Source organism: Phaethon aethereus (assembly GCF_964289735.1).
Source record: "Phaethon aethereus genome assembly, chromosome: 21".
NCBI lineage: Eukaryota > Metazoa > Chordata > Aves > Phaethontiformes > Phaethontidae > Phaethon > Phaethon aethereus.
In genome coordinates, this window is record NC_138597.1 from 2,243,306 (window position 1) to 2,260,510 (window position 17,205).

The following is a 17,205-nucleotide window of genomic DNA, read 5'->3' on the forward strand; positions in this document are numbered from 1 at the left end:
TCCTGCTGGTACCTCCAAAGTGAGGTTTTCTTACTTCTCTCATGCCATTAAATCTAAGTTCCCCTGTGGCTGCATTAGCTTCCCAGCCAGTCACCTCCAGATCTGGTCTCGTGGAGCATCGCCATTGCTCCAGCAGTATATGGGTGAGTTTGCTAAAGCCAGTTGCAGCACAAAAGGTGCAGTTATAGCTAAACCATTCACAAAACCATTCCCTTCCCCCCCTTCATCTCTCCCCTCCAACACACATTTAATTTTTAGGATGGTGCAGCTGGAAGCAAGAGGGAAAAAAGAGAGAGGAAATGAGATGAGAAATACTGAAGGAGAGAATGTGCAGCTCCCCTTTACCCTCCAACAAAATCCGATCCCCACTTTAATGAATGCGATTTCATGTCTGGTCCTGTCTGCCAATCCTTCCAGACGGCACCAAGGTGCTTCAAGACAAGGCAGCAGGTCCTTGTAGAGCATCAAGGGCTCAGTCTGAGCCTGGAGGGTCTTGTTGTGGCCGAATCCACCTAATCCTGTTGATTAATTTAACTCCAGGGCTAAGAGGCACCCAGAAGCAGTGAATGGAGGTGGAGAGGAGAAAGGCGGCGGGGGAGGAAGGGAAATAGAGGAGTGAAGGGAATGGGGAGAGGGAGGACACATCCAGTCCATAATTACAGAGGGTTTTTCTTGTTCCTTTCCTGGAGCTCCAGTCTACTTCTCTTCCTTTCAAACCTCTCCAAAGAACTCTGCCCAGCTCTTGCTAATTGTACCCCAATCTGAATTGGCAGCATTATTCAGGAATGTGAGTTTGTGAGCCATAATTTACACATTTCCTCATGCTAGAATGGGTCCCAGGACAAGCCCCAGCTTATATTTGTCACCTTTCCCATGCTGTCCTGTGCACATACCTGCGCACATGCTCTGGCTGCACTCATTTCCATGGGGAGAAAGAACCATTTTGGTTTATTCAGTTTTCCCCAGTTCATCCTCCCCAAAGATGTGGGACTTGACATTGGTCCACGCAAACTTTCAGCAAGTCCCATCACACAGTCATCTCTCCCCGCTTGTACGAGCTGTGTTGTGTCTCTGCTCCAAGAAGGTGCCTGTAACTTTTGAATAGCCCCCTCTGAGCAGAGGGAAGAACTTAGGCATTTTCACGCTGGCAAACTTGGTTCCATTCCCGTAATGAAGCTTATGTCTCTTTATTTCTAAGAGTATTGCAAAACAAAGATTTGAGCAGTTTGGGTTTTTTCTTTCTGAGCTACAGAGCAGTTATGCTAAATAATAAAGATGGAACCACTGTAAAAAAAAAAAAAGTGGGATCAGTGTGTGTGTCCTGTAATACTCACACTTTTCTCTTAGTTTTTCCTTTTCTCTGACTTGTCCTCCCATGAGATTTTTCTCTCCATTTACCTCTCCATTCTGTTCTTTTCTGTCAATCTTTAGCCAGTATGATATCCTAGGGGAGCGGCATATCGGACAGCTAGCTGTTTCCCATCCTTCATCACAACCAGTGATTGGTAAGCCACACAAGAAGCTGCTGCTAGATATTTCTGCACCTTCATATTTACAGGGTGTTCATTGCTGTCTGTGCTGAGTAAGTGTAAAATGCTACCAGCACATGCTAATGATTATATCTACGGTAATAGCCCCATTGTGCTGGAGGCTGCAAACTGGGATTCTCCCTGTGCTCGTGCTGCTGGCAGTGCCATGCATCCATTTTTCACACAGGGATGTGTGGCAAAAAAAATGAAGTGTCCAAGTTTTGGATGAATCCTCCTGGACTTGCTTAGCAAGTCGTGCTACTTACTCATGCAGCTTTGTAAACCTTCTAATCGCAGAGATTATGGCAGTGTTTCTTCCAGCAGGTTTCAGCTGTTTAGGAATGGAAAAGACCTGTTAGATCCTTGAGTTGCATCTTAGACAGGTAAGGGAAACTGTCCCCTGATAATAGGGGATGCATTAGATAATAGGCTTGTATTGTGGTCTGTCTCAGCTGAAAGACTTTCTATATTATTTAATGAATCTGTGTCTGACAGCAGCAGCTGCAGCGTACTAAGACCAGCTGGTTCCAGACATGCCCTGGGATTTTTCTTGCTCTCTTGGTTTCATCTTTGTAGTCGGGTTGTTGGAGCCTCGGACTTGGCACGAGGAGCTGTGGCTTCTTTTCCCAGCTTTGCTCCTGACTCACAGGGTGACTGTAGGTGGGTGACTTCCGCCATCCTTGCCACGGTTGTAAAATGGAGATAATGCCAGTCAGGAGCTGTTTGGAGACTTGCAGATAGAAAGTGTTACGTCAGTTTATATTGCAACGTTTGATTCTGTACCTTTTTAAGCCTGTAGCCAGCATGGTGGCCAGCACAGTTGCCAGTGCTGCTGCGAGTAGGACAGATTGTTACACATGACAATCAGTCGTCTTCTTCCAAAACTTTGTGGCCAAATCAGGGATCCTTAATTAGGAGCATAAAACTATTGATGAAAGTTTGGCTGTCTTCCCTGACAGGCTTTTGCAGCAAAAAAAGTGAGTGAAGTGTGGGAGATGAAATATGTTACAGACCCTTTTCTAAACTTTTTTTCCTCACTTGGGGAGATACTGGATCCCAGGTTTGTTGTAGACTATGTAAACAGCTGGACCAAGCAGGTGGACGAGCTGTAGGTAGATGTTACAGCATTGCTGTCAAGTGGCTGAGTGAAGTGTTAGTTCTTAAAAAAGTCATCTTGACATTGCTGTCACCGTAATGCTTGCCAAGCAGGTTGGGGCTTTGTTGCACCAGGCGTGAAGCATGCTGCAAATGACAATTCCTGTGCTGAAGAGCTCACAGGCTGAAAGTTGCTATTAAGCATGCATACTAACTATACAGAAATGTGTATTTACTATAAAGAAAGATGCTCAGCTGCAGAGTTGAACGGCATTTAACTTAGTGTGTTTTCCTTCCCTTTCCTCACATTGGCCCTCTCACATCCTGGACCCAAACACACCTCTGTCCTTACTTTTTTCATATCAAGTATTTCTAGAAAAGATACTAACTATTAAACAAATAAGAGTCAGTGACTTAAGTGATTAACTTAAAGAAATTTACTGTATGTTCTAGGTTTCCAGATGTGCTTTTGCACAGCATGGTACTCCAAGGTCCACATGTGCTCCTACCTGCCCCGAATCATCTGGGATCCAGATGTGTGGCTATTATTTTCAAGTACAGATGTTCCTTTTACACCACTTGAGACTCTAGACCTTCCCTGAAAACGGACATAACCAAAAAGCTAGTTTAGTAACAGATTTCTGCTATGCACAGTAAAACTGTCTTTAAAATGTGGGATAGATGCTGCTCCTCTGAAGTCAACAGTGAGTTTCTCACTTATTTCAGTGAGAAATAAAGGGGTCTTGATTTAAAAAGATGAATGTAAAGACCCTGCGTCTTGGTAAGCCAGACCTAGAAGAAGGGAAAACCTCTCAAGGTGATGTGTTCTCCCCCCAAACAAGCCATTCACTCCTGCAGCAGAGTTTCTGCAACTCTAGCTTAACTGTAGTTAGCTGAGGTCAGACACCACATCCTCCCCGTGAAGCCCCAAGACATAAAAGCATTTTTGTGTTGCAGCAAGCTGAATGCAATGGCATTTTGTGGTGATCTCAGTATAAACAAGTGAGCTCCAATGGGATATTTGCCTCATACTCCTCAAACTGCTGCCACTCTCGAGCAGCTGTTGGGGAAGTCACAGCTGCTGTTCCCAGCTCTGAAAAGAAAAAGGCAGATTTTTGGATGATGATAGTATAGAAGCTGAACAAAAAGAAAGGACTGAAAAACACTACTAGTAACTTTAGGGAACTTTATCATCAAGATGAGCATATGTAAGTCCTACTTTAAATTAGCAAAGGTTTGCCAAAAAGAAAAAAATCCTTCTCTGTGAGCAGATTCTCTGGTTTTTCTCTGTGGTTTGAGCAGATTCTGGCTCTCAGTCTGTGCAGTTACTCTGAAAGACAGCAGTCAAGCTTGGTAGGAAGAAAAAAAAAAGTGCACATTTAATGAGTCTCCTATTTTCATGAGAGAGAAGGAAAAGGTGACAGAGGCCAGATCTCTCACCTAGCTGAAAAGTTTCATATATCATATTCTTCCTTCTCTGCCGCCATGAACCAGTGGCACATTTTTCACTGTCCCAAAGGCAGACATAAAGTTTTGGCCTGGCTGAGATCCTCCATACATCAGCATCTGCACCGCAGGGAACCGATAACCTGCACATCGCACATGTTTACAACCCAAGCTTTGCTCCAAACACTGGAGTCACAGCTAACACTGTTCTTGGTGCATGCTCTCTAAAATCCACTGGGTCTGACTGTAGACTTTGTGAATATCAATGTAGTGCCTTCTGCTTTATCTCCAGATTAAAAAAAAAAAAAAAGAAGAGCAAAACTGGGCTTACTTATTCCAGCTATACTTATTGCGGTTTGATAAGGGCCTCAGGAGGCAATAGATGTGGTGCAGGGCTCAAGGCAGGGAGAAGGGAAAGGCAGAGGTCAAGGGCAAGTGAAGGTGGAGGAAGTAAGTGACCAATTAGTGACATTGCTAAATGACTTTCATGGCATGACATTGCTAAATGACTTTCATGGCATGACATTGCTAAATGACTTTCATGGCATCTTAATGCTGTAGAAGTCTGGCCTTGTGCAAAACTCCTGCTGAAATTTGGGAAGTTAAGAGAAAAGGAACTGTATCCTGTGGGCAGCCCAACCTACAGGTGAAGTGGAGATGGAAATGTTTTCCCAGCTGTAAAAATTACAAATTTTGCTTTATTTCCTTCCTAATGTGGTTTAAAAATATTGAATTTTTAAATGGCGATACTTGACAAAACACAAGAGGAAATTAGGCTGCACAAGTCAAAAGCATTGTGTACTGATATTTTTATGCACTCATTTCAGCTTCTGCAATTTTTCAGTGTAAAATGTGTAACTCTGAAACAGTAATTTTCAATTAAAAAATGGAAATCTCTTGAAATAAGTCAACACTGGAAGTTCTTTCACAGTAACAATTTCAATAGTAGACTTTGAACCACCCCTTTCCTGCAAACAGTTCTGAGTTTGATAAGTGGGCTTTTTACAATGTGGGGAAAAAATATTGGGAAACTACAAATAGTAGAAAACTGGTGGATGTATTATATATGGACAGAGTATTTGTTTTGATTGAGACTATCACAGTAGATCTGAGATTACTTTGCTGGGCTGCTTGAGTCTTCCAACAGCCTTTCTCCCTATGGCTTTTAACCACGCAAGCCTCATCTCCCACTTCTTTCCCACCCCAGGTAACAGGCTGGACGAAGGCTCTGATGTTGAATCCGAACCAGACCTGCCTTTGAAGCGCAAGCAACGTCGCAGTCGAACCACTTTCACCGCTGAGCAGCTGGAGGAGCTGGAGAAGGCCTTTGAGAGAACCCACTACCCAGACATCTACACACGAGAGGAGCTAGCTCAGAGAACCAAACTCACAGAGGCCCGAGTTCAGGTAAGGAAGAGAGCCAGTGTGTGGCAAGTCAGCCTGGTGGCACAGCTTCTTGTCAGTCTTGGGGAAAGAGATGGTAGGGCTGAGGATGAGGGTGTTGAAAAGTAGTAACGTGGATGCACTTCTTCTCTGGAGCCACATCCACAAGGATCTGAGACTTAAATCCAGTTCTGCAGCTTCCCACGTTCCCATGGATTTGCAGATACGCCATTTCGATTTGGCCTTTTGCAGAGGTACCAGATGGAGGGTTTCCATCCAGGTTGGGACCAGGAGCCAAACTTTCCCTAACTTGGCAAGGCATTTAGCTCTCTCTTTTCTGTTGGAGGAAATTCCTCCATTTGCTTAAGAGGAAGCAGTGTGTGTATGTTTGTACTTGGTGTTTTAGGAGAAATCGTGCCATTTACCAACCTTGCCCAGGGGAGCAGATCATATTTTGCAAAGTTTGCAAGTTCTGTGTGTGAATTTTCATAAAACTTTTTTTCCTCGATCTCCAGAGAGCACAAAAAGGGCGGGGGGAGGGAAGAAGAGGGGAGGAGCAGGAAGGGAGGGTTTGGAGCCGGGGGACTCTGACATCTACACGATTAATAGCCCTTGTGGGAACTCCACACAGAGACCCTTATGTCTTCCAGATAAAGGCTGGGTCAGCAGTGTGTGCAAACACGCAGAGGGATAAGGAGTGTGAACAGATCGGGGGGTATAATAGAGTCCCTTGGGGAACGGGAAGGAAAGGGGGAGGGATTGGGGATTGTGCTGGGTTAAAGAAGTGAAATGGAGACCCCAGCAGTCCGTCCTCCGTGTGGCCAGTGTGATTAGGTTTCAGGCTAAGCACAGGGGTGTCTGTGCACACAGCTGAGAGTTGAATTGCGAGCACCGAGAGAGGAGGGAGAGAGTACTCCAGACTTGCAACAGGGAAACAGTCAATTAACCAGCTCGTCTGAAAGAAAACAGGCATTTTTTTGGTTCTGCGGTTCTCAGGATAATGAGCTTGATGTGTTCGTTCAGAAGCCAAAAGTTTTTGCTGTTTTCCCTAAGCTGTCTGGGAATGGACATTTCCCTCTGCACTTGGGACATTCACTGGTGAAGGACTTTGCCCATGAGCTTTCTTTCCCAAGGAAGCGTTAAGCCAGTCACAGCACTGCAGCGGCTGCCCTCTCGCCTCCCTGCAGCTTTCTGTTGAGAGGTGCTGTTTTTTTCCTGAATCCATTATCCCTCAAGATATGGCTATGGAGACCGCAAAAAGGAAATCTAGCAAACTTTAGACTGAGTCTAGTTTTGATCTTAGCCAAAAGACCGTGCCAGAGTGTTCAACAGTAATAGTGCTAGTTTGCTAGCCATGTAGGTTCATAGATAGATGGAGCCTGGGAAAGTGGCTAATTAATGTGACTGGATTACCAAAAGTTGGAACGTGTGAATTCCCCCATTTTTGTTTTGCATATTCTGTTTCTAATTGTTCTTGCGTAGATGGACACAAGATGTCAAGGGGGGAATAAAAAGAGATGTTTCTGTGGCAAACAGACTGAAAAAAAGGAGTTTCAAGGGAGAACAGAGTTTAGGTAACACCATTTTATGGGGTGAGAGAAACCTGCGTTGCATGAGCTGTGATGTGGGCATGCTGGGGAGGAAGGGAAGAGCCTTGAAGTGTCAAGGAGTACAAAAACCAGAGGCAGGTTCTCTCTTTTCCAAGGCGCTCTGAGCTCACTGTGACAAGGCTGGGAGAAAGGAGGGAGGCAAAAACAGAAAGGGAAAGCTAAATAAATAAATAAAGAGAACCTTTCCCTCGTCTCAAGCTGTGATCTTCGAATCCCCCTACTTGCTCCCAGGCAGCTTGCGTGGAGGTTCCTGCCAGGGCTCTAGTAGCAGCTGTTCTTGAGGCACATTCCTGATGGCTTTCTCATTCCGACATCCTGGCAGAGTCAGCTTCTTCCCACCACTTTTAAGCCTGCCGCCCCTTGTAAAATTTTCTGGATATCAGAGCAGATCTTTTACTGGCTCTCGGGACCTACAAACATTAGTCAATCAAGTTCTTGTGGAAAAAAAAAAAAAGCCACACACATCCACCCATGTACCCATCCAGCAGGGAATCTTTTACCACCTCACAGTCTTACTTCTGTCTCAACAGAGTTTTTAAGGCCAAGAGACGTGCTTTGGATTAAAGATGGCTGTAACAACAGTAGGGCCAGCTGAGATCAGGGTTTCTGGGTGTTAAGGGCCATGCCAACATCTACCTATCTATCTTTTCTCCAAAAGCTTATCATGTTAACATGTAGAATGGGGGGCAGACGTATGAAAAGTATTTTGTGACCCATAGTCACAAAAAAGACTCGAGAGCAGCCTTCGCTGCTCCTCAGCGTCTGGTCATTGCTTTGTCCATCTTCTGGATCTCAGTGCTGCTTGTCTGCTGTGCAGCTGGATCACACCCGAGTCTCTGAATGACAGCTCGGGTGTTGCTGTCAGGCTTTCTTACTGTATCATGTGTAGACAGCACCCCTGCACTAGAATCCCATTTTGCTAATCACTGTACAAGCACTGGACAAAAATAAGCGGGCCTGTCTATCTCTTTGCTTCATTCTCCTTCTCCCCTCTTTTTGCTTTACCACATGAAACGTGAGCTTACCTATGTCTCATTCGTTCTCTCTGATACCTGAGCATTCACGTACCATAATCTCTTCCATGTGAAAAGCTGATAGCTCTGTTAAACTTTATTGGCAGGCCTCAGAGGCTGGCTGGTCATGCAGCTGTCCAGCTAAGTGGAAGTTTGACACGTTGACAGCTAATAAAATTCACAAGCTGAACAACAAGAGGGGATGATGGTTCGGAGCAGTTCCAAGCTCCGGTTTCTCATCTGCTAGGAAGATCATGCAATATTTTGAGCAATATTTTTGCAAGGTCACTGCAGTGTCTGTGTGGTTGAGACACAGGTTTCCAACATTCAGACTTCAACATACTTAAAGGTACGAGCCATTAAGAGGTTAATCCCAAATTGAGCATAGCCATGGACAAGCCTGCCATGGATTTCCGGAAGGATTAGGATTACAGTGCCAAACTCATGCCCAGCGAGGCCACCAGTGGAAATTCCCACTGACTTGTTTTTGTGCAAGGCAATGTCTTGACTCATGTGTCCACACTAATTGTCCAGCACCAAACAAAATCTTGCCCATCTGCAAGCTCCATTTCTACCCTCCCAGAAAACAAGCTGTTGAATGCCAAGTGTTCATGGATTTAAAAATTAAGTTTAACAGCTAAGGAATTCACTTAGTTAATTTAACAGAAGCTTTGATTTTTATCTTGAATGTATTTTGTGTTTTTACACCAGTTTTTGCAATTATCTCACTGATGATGTAAAAGTTTTTATATGGAAAAAAACCCTAAATGGGATTCTGTGATAATTTTGAAACTTTTCTCTCTGGTGTTTCCAGAGAAGGGACATTTTTCAGAGCAACCCTTTTCTAATAAACAGTTTAGCTTTGTCAGTATAGTGTTTTTCAATAGGAAAATAGTTTTGTCAGGAAATTGCTTTGAGAAGTCATTTCTACACCTAGACTACAATGCTGATGTCAAAAGAGACACCAGGTACATCAGTCATGGGTCTAGGGAGTTGAAACTAATCCTTCTCCTAAATGATCTCCTTTGAGGATCTGTTTGCCCAAACGTGTTGCATTTTTAAGGCTAGTCGCCAACACACTCCAGTGCTTATTTCTGTTTTTTTACTTGAACACTGCCAACAGAAAGAAATATAAGGTAAAACAAAGCAGTACATGTGCCCAAATTGTCCTCAGGTCAGCACCGCAATCCCAAGTCACTTAGAAATTTGTGTACTGAAAATGTTTTTCACAAATAGGCTTTGGTGCACAGGTTCCCACGCAAGCAGCCCATCTCCATTTTTCCTGGTGCTATAATGAGTCAGATGTGGCAGGCTCCAAAGTATTATCCCAAAAAGCTTTCCCAGAAATCTACTAAAATTGTTCCCAAAAAATAGATGGCAGCTCTTTCTTTTCAGTGTCACCTATAGATGATTCAGATGGTCATACAACACGCAGCTGGGTACAAGCATGCATACTGCTAGCAAGTACGTTAATCCTAGTTGCTATGGTTTGGGCAGTGGGTGCTTTCTGGAAATAAATAAGAAGCGCGAAGGGGTGGGTGCATTGTGATGCTGTTGTCTGTTATTAATCCTCAGGAAATTCCATGCACTGAGAAACTGTTATTTCAATAACAAAATTAAACTTGAGAGCAGGAGTCTCAACCCAATGCTTTATTGATCATTTTTACAATGGATACCATTGTGATTTCTGCCTGGGAGAAAATGGATGTTTCATTTAATAAAAAGGCTCAGAGCAATTCTGTCTCTGAAATCTTGGTGCATTTCTAGGCTACTCACATAATATGTATTTTATGACACAGTTTCAAACTGTAGTAAACAAACAGCCATATTCTAGATCGTGCTGCAGTGACTCAGACATGCCAAATGGAGCGTTAGAAAAAAATTCCATTAAATTTTGCTTGAAATTTTTCACAAAGCAATTTCATTCAGTGCAAAGGAGCTGAAAACCACTGTTTACCAGCAGTACTATGTAGTCTAGTTTCCAGAAAATACATGAATTTCTCAGGAAGTTCTCAAATATCTCTGTTGTGTGCTAGTGGGGAACCCAATGCTCTTTCACCACCTGTCACTGTGGTCAAAGGCCTATCCTGTTCCTTGAGATAGTGCTTTTTGAAGGTGAAGGTGTTATACGAAGAGACGGTATGGTGGTAAGCAGGTCTGAGCATTAACTGGAGTCATGCAAAGCTGCTGGAGCCTAATGCTGTTTGCCTGGTGTTTTGCTTCCCAAACTCTTTGAGATGTGTCCAAACTGGCTTTTCTGAGGCAATCCCCCTCCCTTAAAGGTCAGCTGAGAATGTTTTCTTTCTTCCTGAGGGTCTGACTAGTTTACATTTCTTGTGAAGAGGGCTGCGATGAGGTTATGACACAACAGCTGCCCTGTGTTTTTGGCAGCAGCCGGGGCACTGAGAGGCTGTGCGGAGGAGCCGGCAGTTGGGGCTCTCGTTGGCAGAGGCTGGCTTGGCACACTCGTTTTTCACGGCACGAGGCCAGCCGTGCTCTCACACACCGGAGCGTCCAGATCGACAGCCCACGGCAAGAGCAACCCTTGGCACCGCCGCAGTTGGTCCGTGAGAACCGCGGTGGTGCTGCCCGTGCGTGTGCCCAGGCACGTCGAGAGACCAGCGGTGCGATGCCAAGCGGCATCCAGCTCCCGGGAGAGGTCAGGGCGAGGGTAGCACGCTGTTCCAGCCAGCTTTAAAGAAGCGTCTCTGCAAGGTAAAGCCAGCGAGGGCTGAATGCTGCTGAGATGGTGAGGAGGGTCCAGATCCTTCCCCCTCGTGTCTCATGGAGATCTCACTGCAGAAGGATGTTGCTAATGCACGAGAGCTTGGTTGCAGTGTTGTAACATTGCTTTCTGTTTGCTTAGTGAATTGGTGCTTGATGTCTCTCAGCATTGCTGCTGTTCTTTCACATCTCTGCAGCCTGCACTAGAAACAGAAATGCAGTTGGATTGAAGAGTAACACATAGCATACTTGCCCCAGCTAATATGGTCCAAATAAGCCCTCAGTCACACAAAAAACTGTGAAGTAAATTTCCAGGTATCCAAACTGCAGTGGCAAGTCTTTTTCCAAAGACTTTTTCCAGTCTTCTACCTGAACTTTGCCAAAGCCAGAGATGAGCTCTTAAAATTGCAGGCACATCCTATGTCCATATCTAAGGGTTTGCTTAGAAAAGCATCAGCACTTTTGGTATTCATAGTAGAATTATGGTAGCCAGCCTCCTTGGAAATAGAAATGTCCCACTGACAGGGGACATAGTCCCAGCTATGTAAGCCTAAGGGCATCTTGCTGGGGAGAGTCAGCGCTATTTTGTGAAGTATATTATACTTTACTGAAGATTAAAATGATAAACCTAATCCTGTAGCCCTTCTGGGAAAGCATTAGTTGAAATCAACAGGAATGAATATAAACTTCAGGACTTGCAGCATAATTTGACAAGATCAGCTTGTTTTATAAGTGTGGGGCAGGGGATCTGTACGAAACAAATAGAGAAATTTATGTCAGAAAGTGCTCCTTTGAACTTGCTGGCTTCTGCAGATGAAGGAATCCATTCAGTTCAGTAAAACATGATTTTTATATAAAATTGCAATTTTTTGTGTTGAGGTGCAAAACCTCGAACTGACAGTTTTGATTTTTTGGCATTTGTCTGCTTTTCTTGATCTGCTTTGGGCCAAGGACCAGGGCTGCCAGCCTCATGGTCGCAAGCTGAAAAAGGGATCCCCTAAACAATGTGGTAATGATTTGATTTTCTGACAAAGGAAAGAGGGCCCAGAGGCCAAAGCAATGAACGAGATCCCAGTTCCTTGGGTGAAGCAGTTGTGTGTAACACTGCGCACTCAGCTGGTCTAAATGGAAGTCAGTGAAGTTGCACTGATTTATAGCAGCAGAGTGTCTGTCCCATTGTATTAAAAACAAATAGGGCCTCCCAGAAGTTTTATGAGAAGAACCTTTATCACAAAATTTCCAGTCCAATAAGGGCACGGACCAAAATATTTCTCATAGACTTTGTTTGTATGCCCTATGCTGAACCTCTGATTCTAGCAGAGCCACCACCCAATGTGTGCCCAGCAAAGTGAGCAAGCATGCCGTTGCTTTGAGCAGCCAGCTAAGGAAGCTGTTTACTGGGACACTGATTAAACAGCTTCTGTTTGGGCAACAATGGAAAATGTTTATAATAATCAGGAGGAGGGTTTGCCAGGGTGTTTTAATCTTAGAGCCACTTCACATAGTGTTTAAGCTATTTTTAAAAGCTCATAGCTTTTTCTTTTGCGAAGAAATTCTTGATAGTGTAAATCGATGTACTGCTGGTTTGCTGTTAAAGCCCAGCCTATTTCTAGCCCAACAATAGCAACAGGAAATCTACTGTCCAACATCCCATTCACCTATGTGATGTATGAGCATCAAAGCCTGTTACAAAATGTTTAAATGCAACTCTAACACCATTAAGACTGGGCCATCTAAGAAGCAAGCGTTCAAGTGGAGAGAAAACACTCCATAAAATAGACTACCTTGCAGCTGCTTTCTGACAGCAGTGAACTCATCCTAATGTCTTTCAACTTCCACAAGCCCCATTCATCTCAGACACTGGGTTTATAAAGAGATAAGCAGATAAGTAAAACAGAAGGGTTTTTATTTTAACAGAACTTCCCCTGACAACTGGAATAATCACTGAGAAGCACAGTTTGTAAAATGTAGAGCTGGAAGACATATCATTACAAACAATCATTCAGTATCTGATAGCTATTTCATTAAACATTTTTTAAAAAAATTTGTAAATATTATTAACTTTTATTACATTAGGTGGTAAAGCTGCATCACTGGGCAGGGTTGGGTTAGGAGCTGGGAAGTCATGAGTTCAAAACGTGGACTTAGGATGTCTCAGTGTGAAAGTGGACAGTTCTATCCCACTTCTCCTGCCTCTTGCTTCCCTTTCTGGAGTATGAAATCCATTAGCAGTTATGAAGTGTTCATACTGTGATGATCATTTAAAGGCTCTTTGCTTGAGGAAGTGTTTGTGACATGATTAATTCTTAGGCAGCTGCTCAAAGATTAGAAAGAATATTGCAAGAGTAATCAATGTCACAATCAAATATTTCACTGTTAACAATAGCTCACTTAAAAAAAAAAGTGGATTGCAAAAAAAATTCACGTAGTACAAACTGTTTGTTGAAATTCTTCAGTAGATTGCTATAAATAGCTAACACCTTCAGGAACTGGGATATGCCAGGAGGAATATAGGCTAAATTCATTGGATAATCTCATTTGTGAAGAGTCATTTGTTCTGCTCCACTAACCTTGTTTAATATTTATCTTAACCATATCACCCACAAGTGACAGAGGCTCAGCGTTTTAGGCACTGAACCAAGGTGTCACTAAATACAGCTGTATCCCTACAGATAAAAATCTATGTGCCCAAAATCTGTGCACTCTCATGGGCTTTTTTTCTTGTTCTGTAAAGAATTATCTCGATAGCCTCAATGGTGCTTGTATGTGTCTGATGTTTTTCATGCCCCTTGGCACCTGGCAGAGGAAGCGTAATCACCACGAAACTGTTGTATGGACTTAGAGGATTCCATCTCACTGTAACGCTTTCCAAGTCTGGGAGGGCTGACTTTCAGCACTGCCTGAAAGAAGGCATTCGGATGGAGCAGTGGTCTCTCATCACTGTTGCTGCTAGAGTTCCTCTCTAAAAGCCTTCTGCATCAGCCTCCTGGGAAGCCGGGAGCATTTATGACTATTGTGGACAAGGCAAGGCACTGCAGGGATCTCCTGTGGTTCAAAGTAGAACCTGGAGAGGACCTGATCGGCAGAGTCACCTCTGCAACCTGGGGAGGGACCTCATCTGACTTTGGTGGAATTTTTTTGGTGTGCTTGGGCCATAAATGGCCACATGGCTCTCTTCCACCTGGTTTCTGCAACCTCTTGGGCCTGTGAGAGCAAACACATGTTGCATCTTTTCCATTCTGCTGAAGAGCAAAGGCACGACTTGGCTTTTTCATCCCTGTTTCCATTTATGAGCTCATTTATCCCATCTATCTTTCTCCAACATCAAGTCCTGATTAGGCTGAGCAGGAACACAACAGGCTTTCTTTCCCACAGGAGGCTCTCTCTGACCTTCCTTTCCTCTCCTTGTCTGACAAATTGTGGGAGCTGACCCATATCTCAGCGGCTGCAGGGATAATTCAGTCCAGCCCCATCCTGGCAGGCAGCTGTCTCTGCAGCCCTTCTCTGCTGCTCTGCTGGTTGAGAACAAGTGGCTGGGACATCTTGGGCCGGCCGTTGGCAGGGTTGGGTGCGGGTGCAGGCGTTCAGGTTAAACAAGAACCAGTGCTAACCTTTGCCCCAAACCCGATCTGGCTGGGAGGATGGGATCTTCTGAAATCAGCTGCTTCTGTGAGGCAGACAGTGATGAATTGGAGAGGTTTCTTAGTCTCGCCGTGCATCGCTCTCCCATCTGTGAAGGGGATGATGAGGGTAACGGATTGAGTGATATTCTGCGGCAAATGTCTAGCGTCCAGGTTCCTTGTAGCAGCATACTCGCTTACTGAGCAAGGTGCACAGTGAGGGACTGGTCTTACCTGCACCCTGGGCATGACTAGCAAGTGAAGAACCTGCTTGGATGTCTTCTTTTAAGTTACTTTCCATAAGGGCATTCCTGTATCTACCTGCTTCCCCTCAGTTGAGCTGAGCAGTTTCTATAATGCATCTCCTGTCTACATAATACATGCTTTAGAAGATAATTCACAGGGACAAAAGCCCCAAATGTCTTTAGCAGGTACAAACTATTGTCTTCAGTGGCCTATATTATACTTCCATACCCTTGGAAAGCAGCATGTTTATGCAGCACAGGATCTCTTTGCTGTGCATAGATGAACGATCACGAAGAACTTGTCTTTTTAAGAAAAAGCAGGTTTCTGACGTGTTGGTTTTTCTGCTGTTGGGTTCTTCACACAGCCATTTTTCCAAGCGCTGGTTACATTTCTCCCAGTATAAAACTCCTGTGATCCAGCCCTAGCAGCCTCTAGAACAGTGTCTCCATAGGCAGACCAGCAGCTTCAAAACTTCCTCCTCCTCCTCATCTTCCTCCCACCAGTCTGGTTTTAGCAGCCGTAGCCTTCACCCCAGGCTCAACATGGTGTAACAGAATCCTCTGGCAGGGGGAATCTTTAGTGGCTGATAAAACCTTAACTGTTGTGAAATGAAAGCAGGTTCCCTTTGAAGTGTGCCTCGCATTACAGTTAGATGCTCTAGCCTCTATATTTTAACTACCAGTAAAATGATTTATAAGCATAAAGGCCTGAGCCACCTTTAAGGCTAGGGAAGGGAAAGAATTGCTAACGTCATTAGCTGGAATGTATCATCTTTTTTTCTGTGGGTTATAAATAAGGGGCAGAATCAACCTGTTTGGGCCATGAAATGTCCCTTCCTCTGCCTGGGAAGATAAATCCTATCAATTTCTTTGTGGAAGGTTTCAGTGTATTTGTGGCTGGATTCTCCTGCCAGGCTCTGTTAGGAAGCACTACGTTTAAGCATGTAGTTGTGAATCTCATTTGGTGCATGTGTATTTGCTATTATTATCGTTTATTTTTTGTTTTGTATGGTCTATGATGCTCCAACCAAGACAGAGATCCTGCTGTGCTGGGTATGGTGCCTACCGGCAGTTAAAAAGAGCCTCTATCTCAGATGGCTGATTGTTAAATTAAACAAAAATGTAAGAAAATGTGGTTTTTATTCTGAATTTAGAGGTGGTGATCTGATGCATGGGTTGTATAGGGACCAAAATTTGTTGAATGCAGCAGTGTTTCCACTGACTTCAAATCAGGAAAGCAATAGCTTTCCCAAAGCCACAGAAGGAGCCTGTAGTGTAATTAAGAACTGACTTTCTTTCTCTGGTGATAGTCCACTGTCTTGAAAGCTAGCTTTCCTTTCTTCACAAGTCCATGTGTATTGTAGACTGAAGTATGCAAGACACCCCAAGAATGGCCTGTGCACAGGCCTTTTTGGTTGACTCTACCTGGTTGTAGCAGGATCCAGGGTATTCTTTTATCTCCCTTAAGAAATAAAGGAACTACACACCTTTAACCAGCAGTGGAGAAGGAAGATGGGAGGAGTCATACACACGTGTGTGAATTTTAATTCTAAGCAATGGATGCAAATATGTGTGTTGGTGCACGGACAAGAATAACCTCACATGGTGTAATATAAGACAAGACAAATCTTTTCAAAGTTGTGTTTTGATCGTATGTTAGCCAACTGACAAACCACCACAGGGGATCCAAGTTCTCATGGGGATGTTGTTGGAAAATGTGTCCCATACTAGACCATCTCAGTCCACATGTTTCTTCTGAATTTCTAATCCCAAGTGGATTTGCCAGCATCTGGCTCTTGGTTATAAAAAAGGAACTTTCCCACTCTTTGCAATGTCGGGAAAGTGTCAGAAATCACTGGAGTGGCTTTTACTTTCTTGGAGTTCAGTTTCTCTTTCCCTCTTGATTTCTGGATTCATAGCTGTTTGGTTATGTTTTCTCTTCACGTATTTGAATTTTATATATTATTCTCAGCATTGAGAACTTTTTTTTTTTTTTTTTGAGTGGAAGCTCTTCCAGCCTGGGACTAGGCTTTTTCTCTGAAGAGAGGAGGTGTATTTATCTCCTTATGCTCATCTAACAGACAGTTTTTATGGCCTTAAATGTGAAGGTGGAAGCAAATGATATGAGAGGAGGAGCCAAGTTCTGTATCCCTAATTCAAAGCATGAATTACACATACATGCATGCATGAGAAAAGGACAGGACCATCCTCTTTGCATGACTAGGGCAAACAAAAGTTTGTTTATTCATCTGTGGTGCTCACTGCTCCTAGAAATTGTGCCATGGATTGGCCTTGTGTAAGAGAGCTGTAAAATGCTACAGACCTTAATGTTCATTCATTTCTCTCTCCTCAACTCTGTCCTAGATTTTGCTAGCGACTTTTGGTGCCAAAAATGGACACAGAGATTCTGACCTGCATGGACTTTGTTGATCAATGCAGATCGGATGTGAGCTGACCTATTTCTGTCACGCTTTTGGAAGGTGCTAAGAGGTTATACTGCTTCAGCCAGTAGTGCAGTACAGTAGGAACGGGTCTGTAAA

The 17,205-nt window shown here is 43.9% G+C and overlaps 1 protein-coding gene across 3 annotated transcripts in view; it reads left to right on the forward strand.

The window, feature by feature from the left end:
* The window catches only part of PAX7 (paired box 7), a 102,201-nt gene that overhangs the window by 45,481 nt on the left and 39,515 nt on the right, over nt 1-17,205 (forward strand). For all 3 annotated transcript variants that reach the window (XM_082009408.1, XM_082009407.1, XM_082009409.1), the window contains exon 5: nt 5,278-5,477. In XM_082009408.1, the coding sequence (XP_081865534.1) occupies nt 5,278-5,477 (200 nt within the window). The remainder of the gene's footprint in view (nt 1-5,277; nt 5,478-17,205) is intronic.